The 19740-nt window shown below is 46.2% G+C and overlaps 1 protein-coding gene across 1 annotated transcript in view; it reads left to right on the top strand.

Annotated features, from left to right (window-relative positions):
* RBKS (ribokinase) overlaps window positions 1–19740 on the top strand; it is a 451979-nt gene that overhangs the window by 139130 nt on the left and 293109 nt on the right. The window contains exon 5 of the mRNA XM_085610358.1: window positions 14577–14741. Coding sequence (XP_085466484.1) covers window positions 14577–14741 — 165 coding nt within the window. The remainder of the gene's footprint in view (window positions 1–14576; window positions 14742–19740) is intronic.

Here is a 19740-nt window from a genome sequence, read left to right as displayed (position 1 = left end):
CGTTCAGAGCTTATCGCCACTCCTACTTTATATGTGGTCAGACTGCATATATGCGTCTACCTCCAGATTGGGATGGTACCTGCTACATTGCATTCCTTTTGCCACCTGTTTTCCTTGCTCCTCCTGATTATTACAGAAATATTCATTTAGTACACAACAGAGAGCGGAGAGATCTCCCTATTGTCGATTACACTGAAACAGCATGGGAAAAATACACAGATTTCAATAAAGGCATCTTTCCTTATATAGGTACTGTTACTAATAGTAAACTGATACGTAGATTAACTAGAACCCTTGAAGCAGTAGTGAATGAGACTATTTCCGCCTTAGGCAATTTAACGGAAGAGCAGTCTGCTATGCGGATTGTTGTGCTTCAAAATCGTCTTGTCCTTGACGTCATCCTGGCTGATAGGGGCGGAGCTTGTAGGGTCATCGGATCAAGCTGCTGCGTGTTCATACCAGAAAATTCACCATCAGTATATAAAGCCATAACTCGCCTTCATGAGATTGTAAATCAGATACACCAGAACCCAGGCACTTGGACTTGGTCCAGTTGGTTTTGGAGTATGATATCAGCCTGGGGATGGAGAGTTCTATCTTTCCTAGGGATTGGCCTTCTCATACTATTCAGCTGCTGTCTATGTCTACAATGTGGACCAGCGATCTGTGGTCTGTGTACCACCTCGTGCATTCCACCACCAAGATTTCATTCGTCACGGAAGAAGAAAGAAGAACAAATGATGCTATATGAACAGATCAATGGATTAATGAAGATTGATATCTCTTGACGGGCAAGTAGGGGACAAGGAGGGAATGTGGAAATATGGATTTTTCTGGTCAGTTATGTCCCCTATCTTGGACCCCAACGGTTCTATGTGCATGTTACAAGTACATGTATGTTCCCTCCAGTTCCAGTTATGAAGACGCAAATACATGTGCGTCCACCGTCAACATGTCCTCTGTCAGATCCGCCATGAATAGGCCGGATATTCCATTCCTAAGTACGAAAGGCCACCGCCTTTATATGGTTCACTTATGCCATTTTACAGTCCAGGCAAGTAGGCCCTGATTCTGTCGTCAAACTCTTTTTGCCTTCTGCCTCTGAAAGCTCCAGTCTGAGCCTGCATCTGTGACCATGAACTTTGTCTCATTCTCTGCGCGGCTCACGAAGCCTGACATCAGCCTATTCTCTGCCAAGAACTGTATTTCACCTTCGAGTTATCTGCTTCCCCCTCAGCCGATGCATTCCTGCCTAGTAGTTTAAATAAACATTCTCCCGGCCACCGAGCAAAAAGCCCGGCTTCTCTGCCCTTATGCAAGTAATTCATAGTCCTGTTACTATGGAAGATTCCTGCCCTCGCATTTAGTGTAGACACTTAGACGCTTGTACACGCACGCACAGTCAGTATAGAATAGATTCTGTTCGAGAGTCCTTCTTTATGGATAACATAGTTCTTTAAACATAGGATGTTAGATATGATTTGGGATTAGGTTGACTTGACCCTCCAGACTTTTCGTCTCCACATATGGAGCTAAATGTCAAGTCCCCTTCACCCCCTAGTTACACGTCAATCACACGTCATACTGCTGCGCGCGCATCTATGCCAAGTATTATCTTATAGATCCACCTATATATGACATCATAACCAATTACGTTCCTTTTTACTCCTTATTACACCCATTTTCGGTTACGCATGATATTCGTCATTTTCCTTATCAATTGTTACGCCTACTGTATTCGCCTCATTGTAATGTATGATCTATAAAAGTCATTTCATGTCAATAATGTAGGTACTTCACTTCCTGAACCTCCGTGGTGATGGAACTTGGAGCAACCGATTATAATCGTTCTCTGGAATAAAGCCCGTTCCGAACCTCTAATACCACGGATTCTGCCTCTCATTTTACTGAGCTATTTAATTATGTTTCTGTATCAAATTCAGTCCCGGTAAAGGAAAATTATTTACCACAGTGGTCATGGCAGTTTACCGTGTAGGTTGGGAGTCCATGTATTCCTGTAATTGGACCACTGGGTGATTAAGACACAGTCCCTGGCTCTGGACCACAAACATCTTTAGTGGACAATGAGTCTTATACGCAAATTGGGCTTTACCATCAATGGCCACAAATCTTATCTCAATCCTACACAAAGGGTGACCTTAATTCAGGCAACATTTATGGAGGCGCTTCCTCCTAGGAGGATTGCACATTTTTGGGGGATGATTCAACTCACATCCCATTCTGCAAATCTTCCATCTGATAGGTCTTGTGCATCGTGTTGGTGCCTCATGTGAAGAGGTGGATGTGAGTGTTCCAGTGGTTCCTTAGGAGACAGTAGCTGAAAACCAAGGACGTTTCTCAGCTCAGGTGTACAATTTCTAGCCAATGCACTGCACTGGTGAATGGACTCCTCCAGTTTTCTGGCGGGCTGTCCATTCAACCAGCTGCAGGCTCAGATTCCATGCAACGGATGCCTCCTCACTGCACAGGGGTGCTCATCTGGACAACATGATGTTGCCGGGCTTTTGGTCCGTGTCGAACCAGCACCCTTTCATAAATGGTTTTCGAGCTACGGGTGATCGGTCTTGCCCCAAAGTTCTTTTTCCCTTTCATTTCATGAGGGAACGTATTGTGTAAGACAACATCGCTGTCATTTATTGTATCAACAAACATGGTGGTTTGAGGTCTTGACCCACTGTTAACCAGGCAATTCACCTGTATCTATGGCACCGTGACAGAGATTCTTCCCAGTAGTGGCAGGTCCTGTTAATGTTAGAACAGCTGCCATCAATCATCTTTCCCTGAAGGACCACTAGTGTGAGCTACAACCCGAAGAAATGGAAGCAATCTTTTCCAGTCTAGATCCATGGATCTCTTTGGAATGATCTGGAGCAGGTAGAATCCTTTTGCCTTTCTGATGAGGTCACATATATTGTCTTGAAAGCCAGAAAGCCTGCTACTAAATTCATCTATGCAGGCTGCTTGAACAAATTTGTTCAATGGTGAGAGAGAGAAGGCTTTAACCCTTTCAAATCTTGCATGTTCATTGCCTTGAAGTTTGCACTGTACCTTGCATAGCATGGTCTGGTGATAGCTACGATTAAGGCTACCTGAAGCCTCTATATTTATGTCTTCTTGACCAAACTTTCCTGTTTAGTTCTCCACTGTGCAGTTTCTAAAAAGGTTGCTTTACCTGGCGCCTCCCAATGTTTACTGTTTTTCAGTCGTATTTTAATCTTATGCTGACTGTCTTAATGGCCTCCCCATTCAAGCCCATGCACATTTGTCCATTCAACTTCTTACTCAAAAGACCGGTCTGTTGGTGGCCATTATTTCTGCTCCTAAGATTGGATGACGCCAGGCCCTCTTGGTTCGTCTAACCTTCAATCAATTTTACCAGATTAAGTTGGGCCTTCGCACCTGCCCATCTTTCTTACCTTAGGTGCATAGACTGTACCCCAGACATGCGTTGTCTTATTACAATTACCGCACTTTTCAGGACAGAGAAGGTGACACGTTATGTGCTGTATTTGCAGTTGTGTGGCTCTGTCAGTTCCTCTCTGCATGCCTCTATAGTGTGCGACAAAAATGTCGGGAGCTGACAGCAGTGTGTTGGTTGCCGCCGATTATACCCTAGTGTCATCATGCCTGGAGGTGGAGTTATGGGTGGGGCAGGGTGGTGCCACCTAGCTGCGTTGAAGAGTCGTTGCTTGGAAAAATATTTTCTGGACCAGTGCGAAGCTTGGAAGGATTATTCACATGGTGAAGAAACTGCTGCAAGAAAATCTATTCACCAGAAATATTGTTTCCAAAGGTTAGTAACTTTTTCTGTTTGCCTGCTGTTCAGAGGACCTGTTTTACCATAAGCTTTGGTGACCTTAGGAACACATTGTGACTTTCTGAGAAACACATAACATGTTAAATATAATTTATACAGGTCGTTAAGCATGCTCAGAAGGGTGTCCTGCGTTCACTTGACAATGGCTCCTGGCTTCACGTTGACCAAACCGAGATGCTCAGCTAGTCTATGGTTACTAGTCTCCTAGAAATGATGAGGCCTTCAACTTGCATGCGATGCACCTTTCTACAATGGTGCCTGTGATATTCAAAGCCATATTCATTAAATCTCTAAGTTAGACTGGTTTTCCTGTGTTCTGCCCTCAGGTCATTGTTGGAGTTCAGATGTACTGTTTGACTGAGCAGTGCTAACTGACTTGGTCCTACACTGATACAACACCCTGGCTTGCTTTTGTAATGGAATCATTCAATACATTTAAAGTTTGATGAAGGCCATACATAAGATAAAGCCTTTATCTGGTAGAAAAGGTTATTTTAATCAAATCGCCTTTAATGAGTCCACAATGCTGCCATCACAGGCTTCAGATCTGACACCCAGTGGGAGGCAGCATACGCCATCACCTGCCCAACTGGCGGTCAGTGACATCAGACTGCTGGGTCCTACATATTGTCCAAAGGGGTTTCTCCCTCCCCTTTGTGACTGCCCTGCTGCTCGTGCCACTCACTTACGATCGGCTGACAGGGACAATTTCTCCCTGCTCCGTCAAGAAGTGCAGGCTCTCTTGGCTAAGCCAACCATAGAGAAGGTGCCTGCATCAGAAGAACATTGTGGTTGATATTCCCACTACTTTCTGGTGCCAAACATGGACAGAGGACTTTGTTCTATCCTAGACCTGTGCCTTTCAGTTTGCTGTGCTCCCTTTCGGCCTTACCAGCGCCCCTCGGGTGTTCACAAAAGTGATGGTGGTGTTTGCAGCTCGTCTGCAGAGGTCGGGGTTCCAGGCTCCCCCTACCTCAATAACTCTGTTGAAGGCGGGTTCGCCCCAGGCCATCGTCTCCCACCTTCAGGCTACAGCGAACCACCTAAATTTCCTGGGGTTCACTATCTACATGCCGCGGTCACACCTGACTGCTTCTCAGAAGCTCCCTTTCATCTGAGCCATTCTGGATACAGTGCAGTTTCTGGCCTATCCTCTCAGGTGGCGAGTCTAGGACATTCAGGCTATCATTCTGATGTTTCAGTCTCTATCCTGGATTTCGGTGAGACTGACTCTAAGGCTGTTGGGTCTTGTGGCCTCCTTCGTCCTGCTGGTTACTCATACCCGTTGGCATATGCGGGTTCTGCATTGGGATCTGAAGTCCCAGTGAACGCAGCATCAGCGGAATCTCTCCAGCATGGTCCATATCTCTGAGGGAACTGCAAAACAGCAGTGGTGGCGAACAAACCGCGATTGGTTCAGTGGCAAACCCCTCTTTCTTCCCCAGCTAGAGCTGACTGTAGTGGCAGATGCGTCACTCCTGGGCTGGGACATCCATCTGAGAGCAGTGGAGATCAGAGGACTCTGGTCTCCGGCAGAGTCTGCGCTCCACATCAACCTATTGGAGCTCCGGACAATTCACTTGGCATTGAAAATCTTTCTTCCTTCGATCAAGGGAAAGCTGGTGCAGGTGTTCATAGACAACACCATCTCCATGTGGTACTGCAACTAACAGGGTGCGGTAGGGCCATGAACTATTTGTCAAGAGGCCCTGCGTCTCTGAATATGGCTGGAAAGTCAGGGCATTTCAACACCTGGCAGGCTGTCTGAATTCAGAGTGGACGAACTCAGCCTAAGATGCCTAGCGGATCACTAATGGCATCTCTATCCAGTGGTGGTGCAAGGTCTCTCTCAGCAGTGGGGAGAACTTTGGTTAGATATATTTGCCACCACCGAGAACGTGCAATGTCAGCAGCTTTGCGTGCTAGAGCTTCCAAGGCGACTCTAGCTCAGTCAGGGTGCCTGACCTACGGCATCTTCTATCACAGAATCATGGGTGGGTCCTGCACACGAACCTTCATACCCTCCATCTTCATTTGTGGAGATTGAGCAGCTTTCGACCTTCCTCCCGAAGTCTGTGATGTTATTCTTGCAGCCAGGTGTCACTCCACCTAGTCAGTCAGTAAGTAATTCTTCTTTGCCAATTAGTTAAAATGATTGCTATATAAGACAAAAATGAATCAGCTAAAAGCATTAATAAGATTAGCATGTAAGAAGTTAAAACAATGGCTACATTAAAACATTGAGGCGAGGCCACATTATGGACCACGGAAAATTAGTTATAGATAATTACATTAGAGTAAATGTTACATTCAGACTGGACGACCATGAATGCATAATTAATAATGCAGAATGGCATGGTTGTAGCTGTCAGAGTATGTCAAGTTTCAGTATACCGAGACACTCCGCTTAGAGGGCCTGTAAAATGAGTGACCAGTACTAATTAACCCACAGTGTCTATCATGGAGAATGAGTTTGATTAATGAGGTGCAAATGCCTTATTGCAAGGGGTCTAGGGATAGAGGTCATCACAGGCATGTCATAGCGCAATCCGCAATGTCTGGAATCCGGCGCGGACTACATACTGTTCTTTGCTGCTTTTGCACAGCTGTTAATATACTAAAGGGCTTAGCTTCAAAGTATTCATTGTGGTTAGATTGGAATTGAGCCGAGGCTGCTTTCGGCATAAATGAATTCTTCGGTGTTAGTTGAGAGGAAGCCGGTGTCTGCTGTGTAAGCAGCCTTGCTACATAGAGCAGAAACCTGGTAGCCTTGCATGATAACTTAATGCTGTGTCTGTTCAAAAGTGTCTTCGGGAGGCAAGACTTGACCTAAAGAGCCTTTAAAGCACAGCGTGGCAATTTCCGCCTTAAAGGTGAAAGGGCGGGACACACACAAAAAATGAAAGAAGCTTTTTTGGCTATAGGCATCATTGTCTGTGGCTAGAAGTCTGTATCAGATGAACAAGTTACTTAGCTTCGGTAATACCTTATCTGGTAGAGACTCTATCTAGCCACAGACTCATTATCAATCCTCCCTGCCCTGTAAACTGATTACACTGTGAAATATACCCTTCTCAGGCCCTTAGGTTGTCACACCAGTGGTCAGTGCTTATCGTGGCTCCGAAACCTGGCGTGGAAAGTCGGGAAAGTAATTGACGTCAGCCCTCTGAGGTGGCTCCTATATAGGTACTGCACATGTCACTTCCGGGAACGGCTGAATTGGAGCCGAACGATCCCCCTACTGGCGTGCAAGGGTACTGCTAGAAAATCTTTATGTATGAGTGTCTGTGTGCGTGTGCGTGTTCTGTACAACATGTCTTGTTGCCCTGGCTCAGTTTAGCAGATGGGCACAGAATACAGACCTCGCATTCCAGAGGTGGAACAGTAGTAGTGTTCTCTCCTATACATACATGGTGAGGACACTGGGGTACCTCCAAGTCACCAGACTGACACCCTTTGATTCAGTGTGAGGTGTTTTCAGCCCATTATCCTTCCTAAAGCAAACTCGTTCAGTCCCTGCTGCCCCCCAGATACGCAGCCACTTAACTTTATCTTGAAAAAAATATTTCTCAGAGAGTCTGTTTAGGGAGGGGCTAACGCATTCTGCTTTCCTGTGCTCAAGGACACTGTGCCCTCTCGACGGCACCGGTCCTCGGCGTACTGTTTGTCTGTTTATCCCTACAGAGAACATCAATTCTTGTTTTTCTGAGTCCTGTTTTTTTTTTTTATAGCTTTGAACGACGTGTCCAAAGATTATATGAAAGGAACGTTGTTTATAAAACATTTCTATTATTCATTTGTATTGAAACAGTTACAATAGAGAGAGCTTCAGAGCACCGAATACACAGTGAGTAGAAACACCACAGAATATATGAACTGCTTCGCCTGACAGAACGAGAGACCCTGTAACCTTTCTCTGAGGTGAGTTTACACGTGCATCCTCACTCCCTCGTGTCTCTTTACTCCCTCGTGTATCCTCACTCCCTCGTGTATCCTCATTCCCTCGTGCATCCTCCCTCCATTGTGTATCTTCACTCCCTCGTGCATCCTCACTCCCTCGTGTATCCTCACTCCCTCGTGTATCCTCACTCCCTCATGTATCTTCACTTCTTCGTGTATCCTCACTCCCTCATGTATCTTCACTCCCTCGTGTATCTTCACTCCCTTGTGTATCCTCACTCCCACGTGTATCCTCACTCCCACGTGTATCCTCACTCCCATGTGCATCCTCACTCCCTCGTGCATCCTCACTCCCTCGTGGATCCTCACTCCCTCGTGCATCTTCACTCCCTCGTGTATCTTCACTCCCTCGTGTATCTTCACTCCCTTGTGTAGCCTCACTCCCTTGTGTATCTTCACTCCCTTGTGTATCTTCACTCCCTCGTGTATCCTCACTCCCTTGTGTATCCTCACTCCCTTGTGTATCCTCACTCCCTCGTGTATCCTCACTCCCTCATGTATCTTCACTCCGTCGTGTATCTTCACTCCCTCGTGTATCCTCACTCGCTCGGGTAGCCTCACTCCCTCGTATATCTTCACTTCCTCGTGTATCTTCACTCCCTTGTGTATCCTCACTCCCTCGTGTATCCTCACTCCCACGTGTATCCTCACTTCCACGTGTATCCTCACTCCCTCGTGCATCTTCACTCCCTCGTGTATCTTCACTCCCTTGTTTATCCTCACTCGCTCGTGTAGCCTCACTCCCTCGTGTAGCCTCACTCCCTCGTGTATCTTCACTCCCTCGTGTATCTTCACTCGCTCGTGTATATTCACTCCCTTGTGTATCTTCACTCCCTTGTGTATCCTCACTCCCACGTGCATCCTCACTCCCACGTGCATCCTCACTCCCTCGTGCATCCTCACTCCCTCGTGCATCCTCACTCCCTCGTGCATCCTCACTCCCTCATGCATCTTCACTCCCTCGTGCATCGTCACTCCCTCGTGTATCTTCACTCCCTTGTGTATCTTCACTCCCTCGTGTACCCTCACTCCCTCGTGCATCTTCACTCCCTCGTGTATCTTCACTTCCTCGTGTATCTTCACTTCCTCGTGTATCTTCACTTCCTCGTGTATCCTTACTCCCTCGTGTATCTTCACTCGCTCGTGTATCTTCACTCCCATGTGCATCCTCACTCCCATGTGCATCCTCACTCCCTCGTGCATCTTCACTCCCTCGTGTATCTTCACTCCCACGTGTATCCTCACTCCCACGTGTATCCTCACTCCCACGTGCATCTCCACTCCCTTGTGTATCCTCACTCGCTCGTGTAGCCTCACTCCCTCGTGTATCTTCACTTCCTCGTGTATCCTCACTCCCTTGTGTATCTTCACTCCCTCGTGTATCTTCACTCCCTTGTGTATCCTCACTCCCACGTGTATCCTCACTCCCATGTGCATCCTCACTCCCTCGTGCATCCTCACTCCCTCGTGCATCGTCATTCCCTCGTGTATCTTCACTCCCTTGTGTTTCTTCACTCGCTAGTGTACCCTCACTCCCTCGTGTATCCTCACTCCCTCGTGTACCCTCAGTCCCTCGTGCACCTTCACTCCCTCGTGTATCTTCACTTCCTCATGTATCTTCACTTCCTCGTGTATCCTCACTCCCTCGTGTATCTTCACTCGCTCGTGTATCTTCACTCCCACCTGTATCCTCACTCCCTCGTGCATCCTCACTCCCTCGTGCATCTTCACTTCCTCGTGTATCTTCACTCTCTTGTGTATCTTCACTCCCTTGTGTATCCTCACTCCCTTGTGTATCCTCACTCGCTCGTGTATCCTCACTCCCTTGTGTATCTTCACTTCCTCGTGTATCTTCACTTCCTCGTGTATCCTCACTCCCTCGTGTATCTTCACTATCTCGTGTATCTTCACTCCCTTGTGTATCTTCACTATCTCGTGTATCCTCACTCCCTCATGCATCTTCACTCCCTCGTGCATCTTCACTACCTCGTGTATCTTCACTTCCTCGTGTATCTTCACTTCCTCGTGAATCCTCACTCCCTCGTGTATCTTCACTCGCTCGTGTATCTTCACTCCCACGTGTATCCTCACTCCCTCGTGCATCTTCACTCCCTCGTGTATCTTCACTTCCTCGTGTATCTTCACTCCCTTGTGCATCCTCACTCCCACGTATATCCTCACTCCCATGTGCATCCTCACTCCCTCGTGCATCCTCACTCCCTCGTGCATCTTCACTCCCTCGTGTATCGTCATTCCCTTTTGTATCTTCACTCCCTCGTGTACCCTCACTCCCTCGTGTACCCTCACTCCCTCGTGTACCCTCACTCCCTCGTGTACCCTCACTCCCTCGTGTACCCTCACTCCCTCGTGTACCCTCACTCCCTCGTGCATCTTCACTCCCTTGTGTATCTTCACTTCCTCGTGTATCTTCACTTCCTCGTGTATTCTCACTCCCTCGTGTATCTTCACTCGCTCGTGTATCTTCACTCCCACGTGTATCCTCACTCCCTCGTGCATCCTCACTCCCTCGTGTATCTTCACTTCCTCGTGTATCTTCACTCTCTTGTGTATCTTCACTCCCTTGTGTATCCTCACTCCCTTGTGTATCCTCACTCGCTCGTGTATCCTCACTCCCTCGTGTATCTTCACTTCCTCGTGTATCTCCACTCCCTCGTGTATCCTCACTCCCTCGTGTATCCTCACTCCCTCGTGTATCCTCACTCCCTCGTGTATCTTCACTATCTCGTGTATCTTCACTCCCTTGTGTATCTTCACTCCCACGCGTATCCTCACTCCCTCATGCATCTTCACTCCCTCGTGCATCTTCACTACCTTGTGTATCTTCACTTCCTCGTGTATCTTCACTTCCTCGTGTATCCTCACTCCCTCGTGTATCTTCACTCGCTCGTGTATCTTCACTCCCTCGTGTATCCTCACTCCCTCGTGCATCTTCACTCCCTTGTGTATCTTCACTTCCTCGTGTATCTTCACTCTCTTGTGTATCTTCACTCGCTCGTGTACACTCACTCCCTCATGTACCCTCACTCCCTCGTGCATCTTCACTCCCTCGTGCATCTTCACTTCCTCGCGTATCCTCACTCGCTCGTGTATCTTCACTCGCTCGTGTATCTTCACTCCCACGTGTATCCTCACTCCCTCGTGCATCTTCACTCCCTCGTGCATCTTCACTACCTCGTGCATCTTCACTCCCTCGTGTATCCTCACTCCCTTGTGCATCCTCACTCTCGCGTGTATCTTCAATCCTTCATTCATCCATCGGATAATTCTACACCTCTTTCGTAATTGATCAACCTCTCTTACATGTCTCCTGTTTCTTCGGTCCTCTGCTACCTTCCCATCTTAATGTACTTTTTCCATATTTATTACCTCAGCTTTATCCATTGAGCCATGCCTACGCACCATCCAGCAAAAAAAGGGCCCTTGATTTGTACTCAATGTATGGCTGCGCATCCCTCTGTCCAGAGCAAGGATGCGGGCCCTTGTTTTGTACTCAATGTATGGCTGCGCATCCCTCTGTCCTGCGCAAGGATGCGGGCCCTTGTTTTGTACTCAATAAATGGCTGCGCATCCCTCTGTCTGGAGCAAGGATGCGGACCCTTGTTTTGTACTCAATGTATGGCTGCGCATCCCTCTGTCCTGCGCAAGGATGCGGGCCCTTGTTTTGTACTCAATGTATGGCTGCGCATCCCTATGTCCAGAGCAAGGATGCAGGCCCTTGTTTTGTACTCAATATATGGCTGCGCATCTCTCTGTCTGGAGCAAGGATGCGGGCCCTTGTTTTGTACTCAATGTATGGCTGCTCATCCCTCTGTCTGGGGCAAGGATGCGGGCCCTTGTTTTGTACTCAATGTATGGCTGCGCATCCCTCTGTCTGGAGCAAGGATGCGGGCCCTTGTTTTGTACTCAATGTATGGCTGCGCATCCTTCTGTCCAGAGATAGAATGTGGGCCCTTGTTTTGTACTCAATGTATGGCTGCGCATCCCTCTGTCCAGAGCTAGAATGTGGGCCCTTGTTTTTTACTCAATATATGGCTGCGCATCCCTCTGTCCGGAGCAAGGATGCGGCCACTGCCTTCTGTCTGATCTTCAGCTGTTTTTGTCTTTGGTCCTGCACACGTTGTCCCACCCTAGTCTGGGATTCCCTGTCATGTACATAGGACTAGTCACTGTTTTAGTGTCCATGAGAATCCTGTGCCATTCCATGTCCTCCAACCAGCCACCAAGATCCGCTTCCCGTTTAACCCTAATCTTAGGTTTAGATTCTGGTCTATCACGTTAAGGCGTGTGGTATAGTGCAGAAATAGGCCTCCCGCCATCTTTAACATATAATAACTAAAGTTTGTTCATGAGAGCAAATTTGGGTGGACTTCCAACTAAATCTTGCCATCCCAGCCAAGTGGGCGAAAAACAAAAATGGGTCACGCCCGCAGAGCATTTCCCATACTCAAACATTTAATTTCTCTGGATTTCTTCTGAAGATCATATGGAGAATTCCATTAGGACTCGTGCCACATCCAAGGCTCCAGCTCTGTGAGCAAATACTATGGATGCAGCACCTGAAGACAATAATAATATCCAGCTTACGAAATAACATAACATAACGTGTGCTTGTAAAGCGCACTTTCACCCTTGGCGCTGAGTAACAGATGTTTATTGCTACGCAACTCAATGGTACTCCATAAAATGGAGGCTAAAGTTGTATTTTTCTAATGTTTCAAATGAGCAATCTCACTCAATTGAACCAAATGCTTTTTCTTTGTCAAGGGATGCCAATGCATAACCTACCTCTCTCATTTCAAGAAAATTTTGGGCGTGAGTAAACCTGCTCCAATTCGCAATTATGAAAGCACAGTTGATACTAGAGAGGTGCAATGCGTGAGGAATGAGTAGAGTTCCAAGGTACAACTGTAAAGTCAAAAATAACGTCCAACTCCTATTTATTCGTACCTGCTCTTCCTGTTGTTTTGGCTTTTAGTGTCAGATGCTTCTGACAACTGACGTCATCCAACACTGTACGCGCCCAAAAACCCATTCCATTGAGCGCACTGCTGCAGCCCCTCTCCCACAGCTAGTGATCTACTAGAGATAAGCTTGTTTCCCACCGTGGCCAGGGAGTGCAACCACTCATCCTTTAGCAGCAGGTTTAATCCAAATACTTTCTGATCTTGGGTTGAGCATCACAGATGATTTCATTATCCTTCATGTGGAATGTCAGATTAGGGGAGAGATAACCTGCCAATTGTAAATTTGGTACATCCGGGAAGTCCACTTGGAGCCAGAACTTTGCTGTCATTGGGCAAATTGTCAGCTGATTTGACAAAAAGGTATAGTTTTGTATTTGTGTATACCACAGAGGAATTTATCTACTATCCAAGATCTTGAAGAATTCCTTCCGGTCTCTTCCCACCTCTTATTGACAGTCACCTTAGATCTTTAACATTTTAGTGACACCAAAATAGTTGGTTTGATGCGGTGAAGTTGTTTCCCCCCTTCAAAGAGCTAGAATCCTCTTGTGCATTACGTGCCTCCAAAAGCGTTTGATTGTGATACTCCTTTTCCGTTAAGCGTGTGAGAGCTTTGCAATGTTGCAATAAATGTTGGGGAACCACTAGTCCCACGGAGTTATACCCGAAGTTCCATCTGGGAACCAATATACATTTTTTAGATTTGTGTTCTTTAACCACCTTGAAAAGCCAGGTTGGTCTAAAAGTAAGAATGTTCTGTATACAAAGAGGACATGAGTTCATGAGACCCACTAGGGTCTGACAAGTGATCTTCCAGGTCAAAAGTTTAAGAACTCTCCATCCACTTGTGATCACACTGCCTGGTGGTGGCTTTCTCTGCGACTGGAGGGACATTGGGGAAGTGAAGGACAGCTTAATAGAAAAGGGATCTGTTCATGATATTGCTGCTGGGGGAGGGGTGGTCAACAAGATAGCTTCATGCATAAAGATTCTATCTAAGGCAGGGACCTTCAGGGGCACAGGGCCATTAGCGAGCTGAGCCAGGTTCAAGCCTTCCATGCCAGCTAGCAGGTTGGGGGACTCATGTAGCGGGCGCAGTTACCCGCAATGAAAGCCTGGCTGCGTTGTGCAGCTGTGGCGGTCACTCTGTCCAAACGCCCCTGTGATATTCCCGCCTTCCTCACTCCTGCTCCATCTCTGTCACACCGTGACATAAATGTCGCTGTATCTGGTCAGCCGGGATCAGACAAAAGTGCCCTCATTGTAAGCTGCGCAAGGATACTACTTAAGAACATACAGCACCCTGAGTTACTGGTCCTTCGGGCTGTGGTCACTCCAGGCTGCGGCTGCGGTATTCCCTCAGTAGTGTACGATTTACCCAGTGGAAAGGGAATCATCGTTGGAATCATTATTTGAGCACCGGTTTCTGCATGTTTCCCCTCATTTCAGGCACATATTTCCACACACATCTCACCAGGACTTTCCTTGCGAAAAAATACAGGGTAAAACAGCTCACCGGTGTGTTCCTGAATATTTTCTCATCCAGATTCATCTGTGTGGACACGTTTGTAACTAAATAGGGATTACCGTAAGTCTTGTAATAAGAGCCAAAACTGTTTATTTCCCCTTTTATTTACCTTACAATGACTGGATCTGAATTAAATAATGGTGTATTGGTAAATGCAAAAGAGATGCTCTCTGCTGCCACGTGATGGTAAAACTTTAGTTGACCAGCTTCAATGCACTACACATGAACTCCTTTTGAATAAAGTTCAGTGACTTTTTTCTTCCAGGTCAGAATGCCATTGTCATAGTAGCTGGTGCCAACCTACTTCTGGACTCCAAAGACCTAGCGAGGGCATTAGGTACCATCAGCGGAGCCAAGGTGATGGTTTGTCAGCTGGAGATCACGCCTGACATTTCTCTTGAAGCCCTAAAACTGGCTCACGCCAGCCGAGGTATCTCAAATGAAGAATTTACTTATTTATGTGAATTGAGCATATGTTCTTCAAGTCTTTAAAATTTTCTTAAAAGTTAAAACATTTGTAGCGTTTACCAGGTTCATAATAGAGTTTTGCATAAAGAAACATACATATGTATATGTTGCTGTATGTTACCTTCCAATGCATTTTTAAATCTTGATCTTAGATTTGCAGATCACCATGCCTCAGAATTCATTCACCATTGAAAACCACTCCCAACAAACCCCTAATCCTGTGTACTGAGGTCTCGGTGTGTGGGTACACTCAGGATTGTTGACCACCCATGTGTGACTAGCGCCCAGCCTCATAGATTGTCAACCACACCAAGATTAGATGCACGTTTGGTGATCATATTTTTAAAAAAGCAGATGACATCATCCTATGCCCATTGAGCAAACATGTTTCACATTGTTATGCTTCTTCAAGGCTGACAAACACAATTACTGCATAAGATCTACCCTTCCCAGCTTGAGAGCAAGCCTCACGCGTTTCTAGTGCACTCATAATGGGCACTCTGACTTCAGTGCACACAAACATACATTTATGAGTGGCCAACCACAGTCCTCATGCACAGGATATGGTTTTGCACCTGTAAATAGATTGGCTCCCAAAGGATTTTGCCACTGTGGTGGAACTGCCTTGTGACCTTATTTGCCCTTAGGAAATGCTTTGTGGGCGCTCCAAGGTGGAACCACCTTCAAAAAGTGGTGAACCCTCACAAACGTGCAAGTTTGGACGTTTTCACAAACCTTTTGTGGGTCATTATCAACCTTAGGGTTTAGTCCCGTCAGTGGGAGGAGTAACACCGTTTTTGGCGGAGGGAGAGTGGGTGTTAACATCGCTGAAAGTAGTGCAAAGAAAGAGTAACGAAAAGGGTTAAAAGTGAAAATGGACTGAACACAATACCTGGTTGTGAGCAGCCAGATGACCCCAGTTAATGAGTACTTGTGTTCGAACGTCCCTGAAAAAAAGAGTTATCTGGTCAGTGCTTAATTTGAGCCGGTGGTTTCAGTGCTCAACACTAGCATTTAATTGTCTGGCTCTAGTGACAGTCCACCACATGGTGGCGCTGTCTATTTTTAAGATGAGCACACAAACTGTTTAATAAGTCAGTATACATTAGAAAAAGAGCACTTCTTGCCATTGGTGCCAGTATTATAACTTTGGGTGGTCTCGAATAGTCTGAGTTGTTACACTTGTAGGCTGTGATGGTTAGTAGTTGTGTTGACACTGTCATTGGCAGAGCTAACAGGCGCAATGAGTCGTGCAGGCTGCAGTGGTCTCCTGAGAAGCGCCCCGGCACTCACGTTTTAACAAATTAAGCACTGGATATGGGTGGGACTCTTTGAATATACACCGCAGTCTAGTTTGAGCCACTACAGTGCTGACGATGCGCGGCAAAGACTTTACCTGTTAAAGGCATGAACATGGATGATGTCATTGGAAAAAATGCACGAATGTGTGGTTTTCCACTGCACACAACTCTGGGGCTACAGTACACTCAGTAAATGTGTGATTGTGTATATGTGAGTGACCCCTTGCTGCTTATGTAACAGATTGCCAGACCATTCTTGTTTTACTACCTCTAAAAAGCAAAAACAATACAGTGCTTTAACAAGTGCACAATCAATAGAGCATTACATTTCCACATGTGCACATGCACGTACATTTGCGGATGCAAAAATATTGACATACTTGCGGTATTCTGCCAAAGATGCATGCTCCTGCAATGCTTCTGGAATTGTTTGACGATTCCCAAAAAGTCAGAAATGTAATTGAATTAACCAAATCATGCGGCTAGACAAAATTGTGACTAAATTCTGTGGCAAGAAAAGACAAGTTATGCGGCGCCATGTCCAACATTTTATGATAGTATTACTTCATTATTTTGTTATTGTTACACACGTGAGCGCTGCTTGGGTAAATGGTACCCCTCGTTTAACAGCAGTTTAACACGAGATGCAGCAATAAGCAACTGTAAGGCAACCAGTCAATCTTTGTGAAGGGTCATCAACTGCGGCACAACACGTGTCACTGTGTTTTTAGTAATATTTGATCCGTTTGAGCTAGAAACACATTTTTTTGTTAAAACCTGCAAATTATGCAGCAGATGATGTATTATTTGGCAAATGCGGCAATTCCATAATTATGTGGCAAATACAGCGGCCCCAGAGTCACATAAATACAGTGGCCCGGGAGTAAGCCTATGCAAGTAAATGCTATACCGTTTTATGACAGGGTAAACTATGTATCGATGGCATGAAACAACTCTGGGTGTATCTGGAGACATTTTTATATAAATGTTTGTGAAGACATTATGAATCCATCACATATTAAACCGGGCATCCTTACACGGATAGAGCGCAGGGGGATTTATCGGTTTATAGCCAGGTCAGACACTTCAGTCCCTGGCCCAGCCTTCATGTCTCAAAGGTCGTGATGTGCTATGAAGTATCGAGGAGGGCTTGGGGGGATTGACTAGTGGTCAGATGGTTCAGTGAGTTAACTGCTCACTGTTGACATCTGCTGTGACCACTCAGCATTCCATCCATCCGAGATCTGTGAATTTAGTGCCTTGAAATTAGGTGGTAAGGGCACCCGCTACCAACAGCACTTAACAAGCTATTGCAATGCAAATAGGTCTCACATTTGTCAGAGTTAGAGCTACTGGCGTTGTAAATAACAATGTCTCATCTATGTGTTTTGGTTTGGAGTGTAGTGGATGTATGAACAGAGGCACAGCTGCAGCACTGGCTAGAGGACTAAGAATGAGGAATTACCACTGTGACTAGAGACACAGCTGCAGCACTGGCTAGAGGACTAAGAATGAGGAATTACCACTGTGACTAGAGACACAGCTGCAGCACTGGCTAGAGATTTTAGAATGGGGGAGTTACTCAGGGGACCAGAGAATCAGCTAGCAGCACTGCCTAGAGGACTAAGAATGAGGAACTACCACTGGGAACAGAGACACAGCTGCAACACTGCCTAGAGGACTAAGAATGAGAAACTACCCCTGGGAACAGAGACACAGCTGCAACACTGCCTAGAAGACTTAGAGTGTGGATTTTCTAACTGGACCATAGTAGCAGCTAGCAGCATTGCCTCGAGGACTTAGAATGAGGAATTACCACAGTGGCCAGAGACACAGCTGCAGCTAGCAGCACTGCCTCGAGGACTTAGAATGAGGAATTACCACAGTGGCCAGAGACACAGCTGCAGCACAGCCTAGAAGACTTCAAGTATGAGAATTTTAGAAGGGACCGGAGTAGCTGTCTGCAGCACTGTCAAGACGATTTAGAATGAGGAATTACAACTAGGTCCAGAAAAGCAGCTATCAGCACTGCCTAAACGACTTCGAATGAGGAATTAACTACAGGACCTGAGAAGTACCTAGCAGCACAGCCTCGAGGACTAAGAATGTGAAATTACCACTGGGAACAGAGACACTGATGCAGCACTGCCTAGACGACTTAGAGTGTGGAATTACCAGCTGGACCATAGTAGCAGCTAGCAACATTGCCTCGAGGACTTAGAATGAGGAATTACCACAGTGGCCAGAGACACAGCTGCAGCACTGCCTAGAGGACTTAGAATGGGAAATTACTAACTGGACCAGAGTGGCAGCTAGTAGCACTGTCTAGAGGACTTAGAATGAGGAATCACCTACAGGACCAGAGAAGCAGCTAGCAGCACTGCCTAGAGGACTAACAATGAGGAACTACCACTGGGAACAGAGACACAGCTGCTGCACTGCCTAGAAGACTTGAAATATGAGAATTTCAGAAGGGACCAGAGTAGCTGTCTGCAGCACTGTCTGGAAGACTTAGAATGAATAATTACCAATGAGACCAGAGTAGCAGCTAGCAGCACTGTCTAGAGGATTTAGAATGAGGAATTGCCACTAGGTCCTGAAAAGCAGCTAACAGCACTGCCTAAAGGACTTAGAATGAGGAATTAACGACGGGACCAGAGAAGCAGCTACCAGCACAGCCTAGAGGACTAAGAATGTGGAATTGCCACTGGGAACAGAGACACTGATGCAGCACTGCCTAGAGGACTTAGAATGTAGAATTACCACAGTGGCCAGAGACACAGCTGTAGCACTGCCTAGAGGACTTAGAATGGGGAATTACTGACGGGACCAGAGTGGCAGCTAGCAGCACTGTCTAGAGGACTAAGAATGAGAAATTACAACTGGGACCAGAGAAGAAGCTGTAGCACTGCTTACAGGACCTAGAATGAGGAATTACCACTGGGAACAGAGAAGCAGCTGCAGCACTGTCTAGAGGACTAAGAATGAGGAATTACCACTGGGACTAGAGAAGCAGCTGCAGCACTGTCTAGAGGACTAAGAATGAGGAATTACCACTGGGACTAGAGAAGCAGCTGCAGCACTGTCTAGAGGACTAAGAATGGGGGATTACCACTTGGAACAAAGTCATGGCCCTAAAAGGCAACTCAGTCACGACTGAGGCCATCACCAGGAGTTAACAATATTATGCATTTTATGCTCAAGCTAATATTCTAGGTCATTTGCAAGAGCGGTGCCCAACCAGCACCACTGTCAAGGCACTGAATACTTATTAACACAATAATTAAGAGTGTAAAAATCATCCAAACACTCTGTACTACACTCACAATCTCAAAAGGTGCGACAGGTTTACACTGTACCTCCCCCACATCAAAGTATGACTTCCTTTACCATAAGCAAATAAAACCTGCAAAGAAGCATTACGCAATGAAATGTGGTTAAGCAACCTACTCCACAGGGAGAGTGTTTGCAACGAGGCCAACTGAGTTAGAGCTTACAAGAAAATTTGGCAATTCCTGGGACTGTGTAATCATTATTTTACCATTTTATATTTTGGTTAATTTACAAAGATTTCTGATACTCCCACATAAAAAAACGCATAAATGAGAAACGTATCTTGAGTTGGTTGCTAACTCTAACGTCAACTATTTTAAACATCCA

Source organism: Triturus cristatus, chromosome 6, assembly GCF_964204655.1.
Source record: "Triturus cristatus chromosome 6, aTriCri1.1, whole genome shotgun sequence".
In the NCBI taxonomy this organism is placed as follows: Eukaryota; Metazoa; Chordata; class Amphibia; order Caudata; family Salamandridae; genus Triturus; species Triturus cristatus.
Note: the sequence above shows the minus strand (reverse complement) of the source record. Positions and strands in the feature narration are given on the sequence as shown.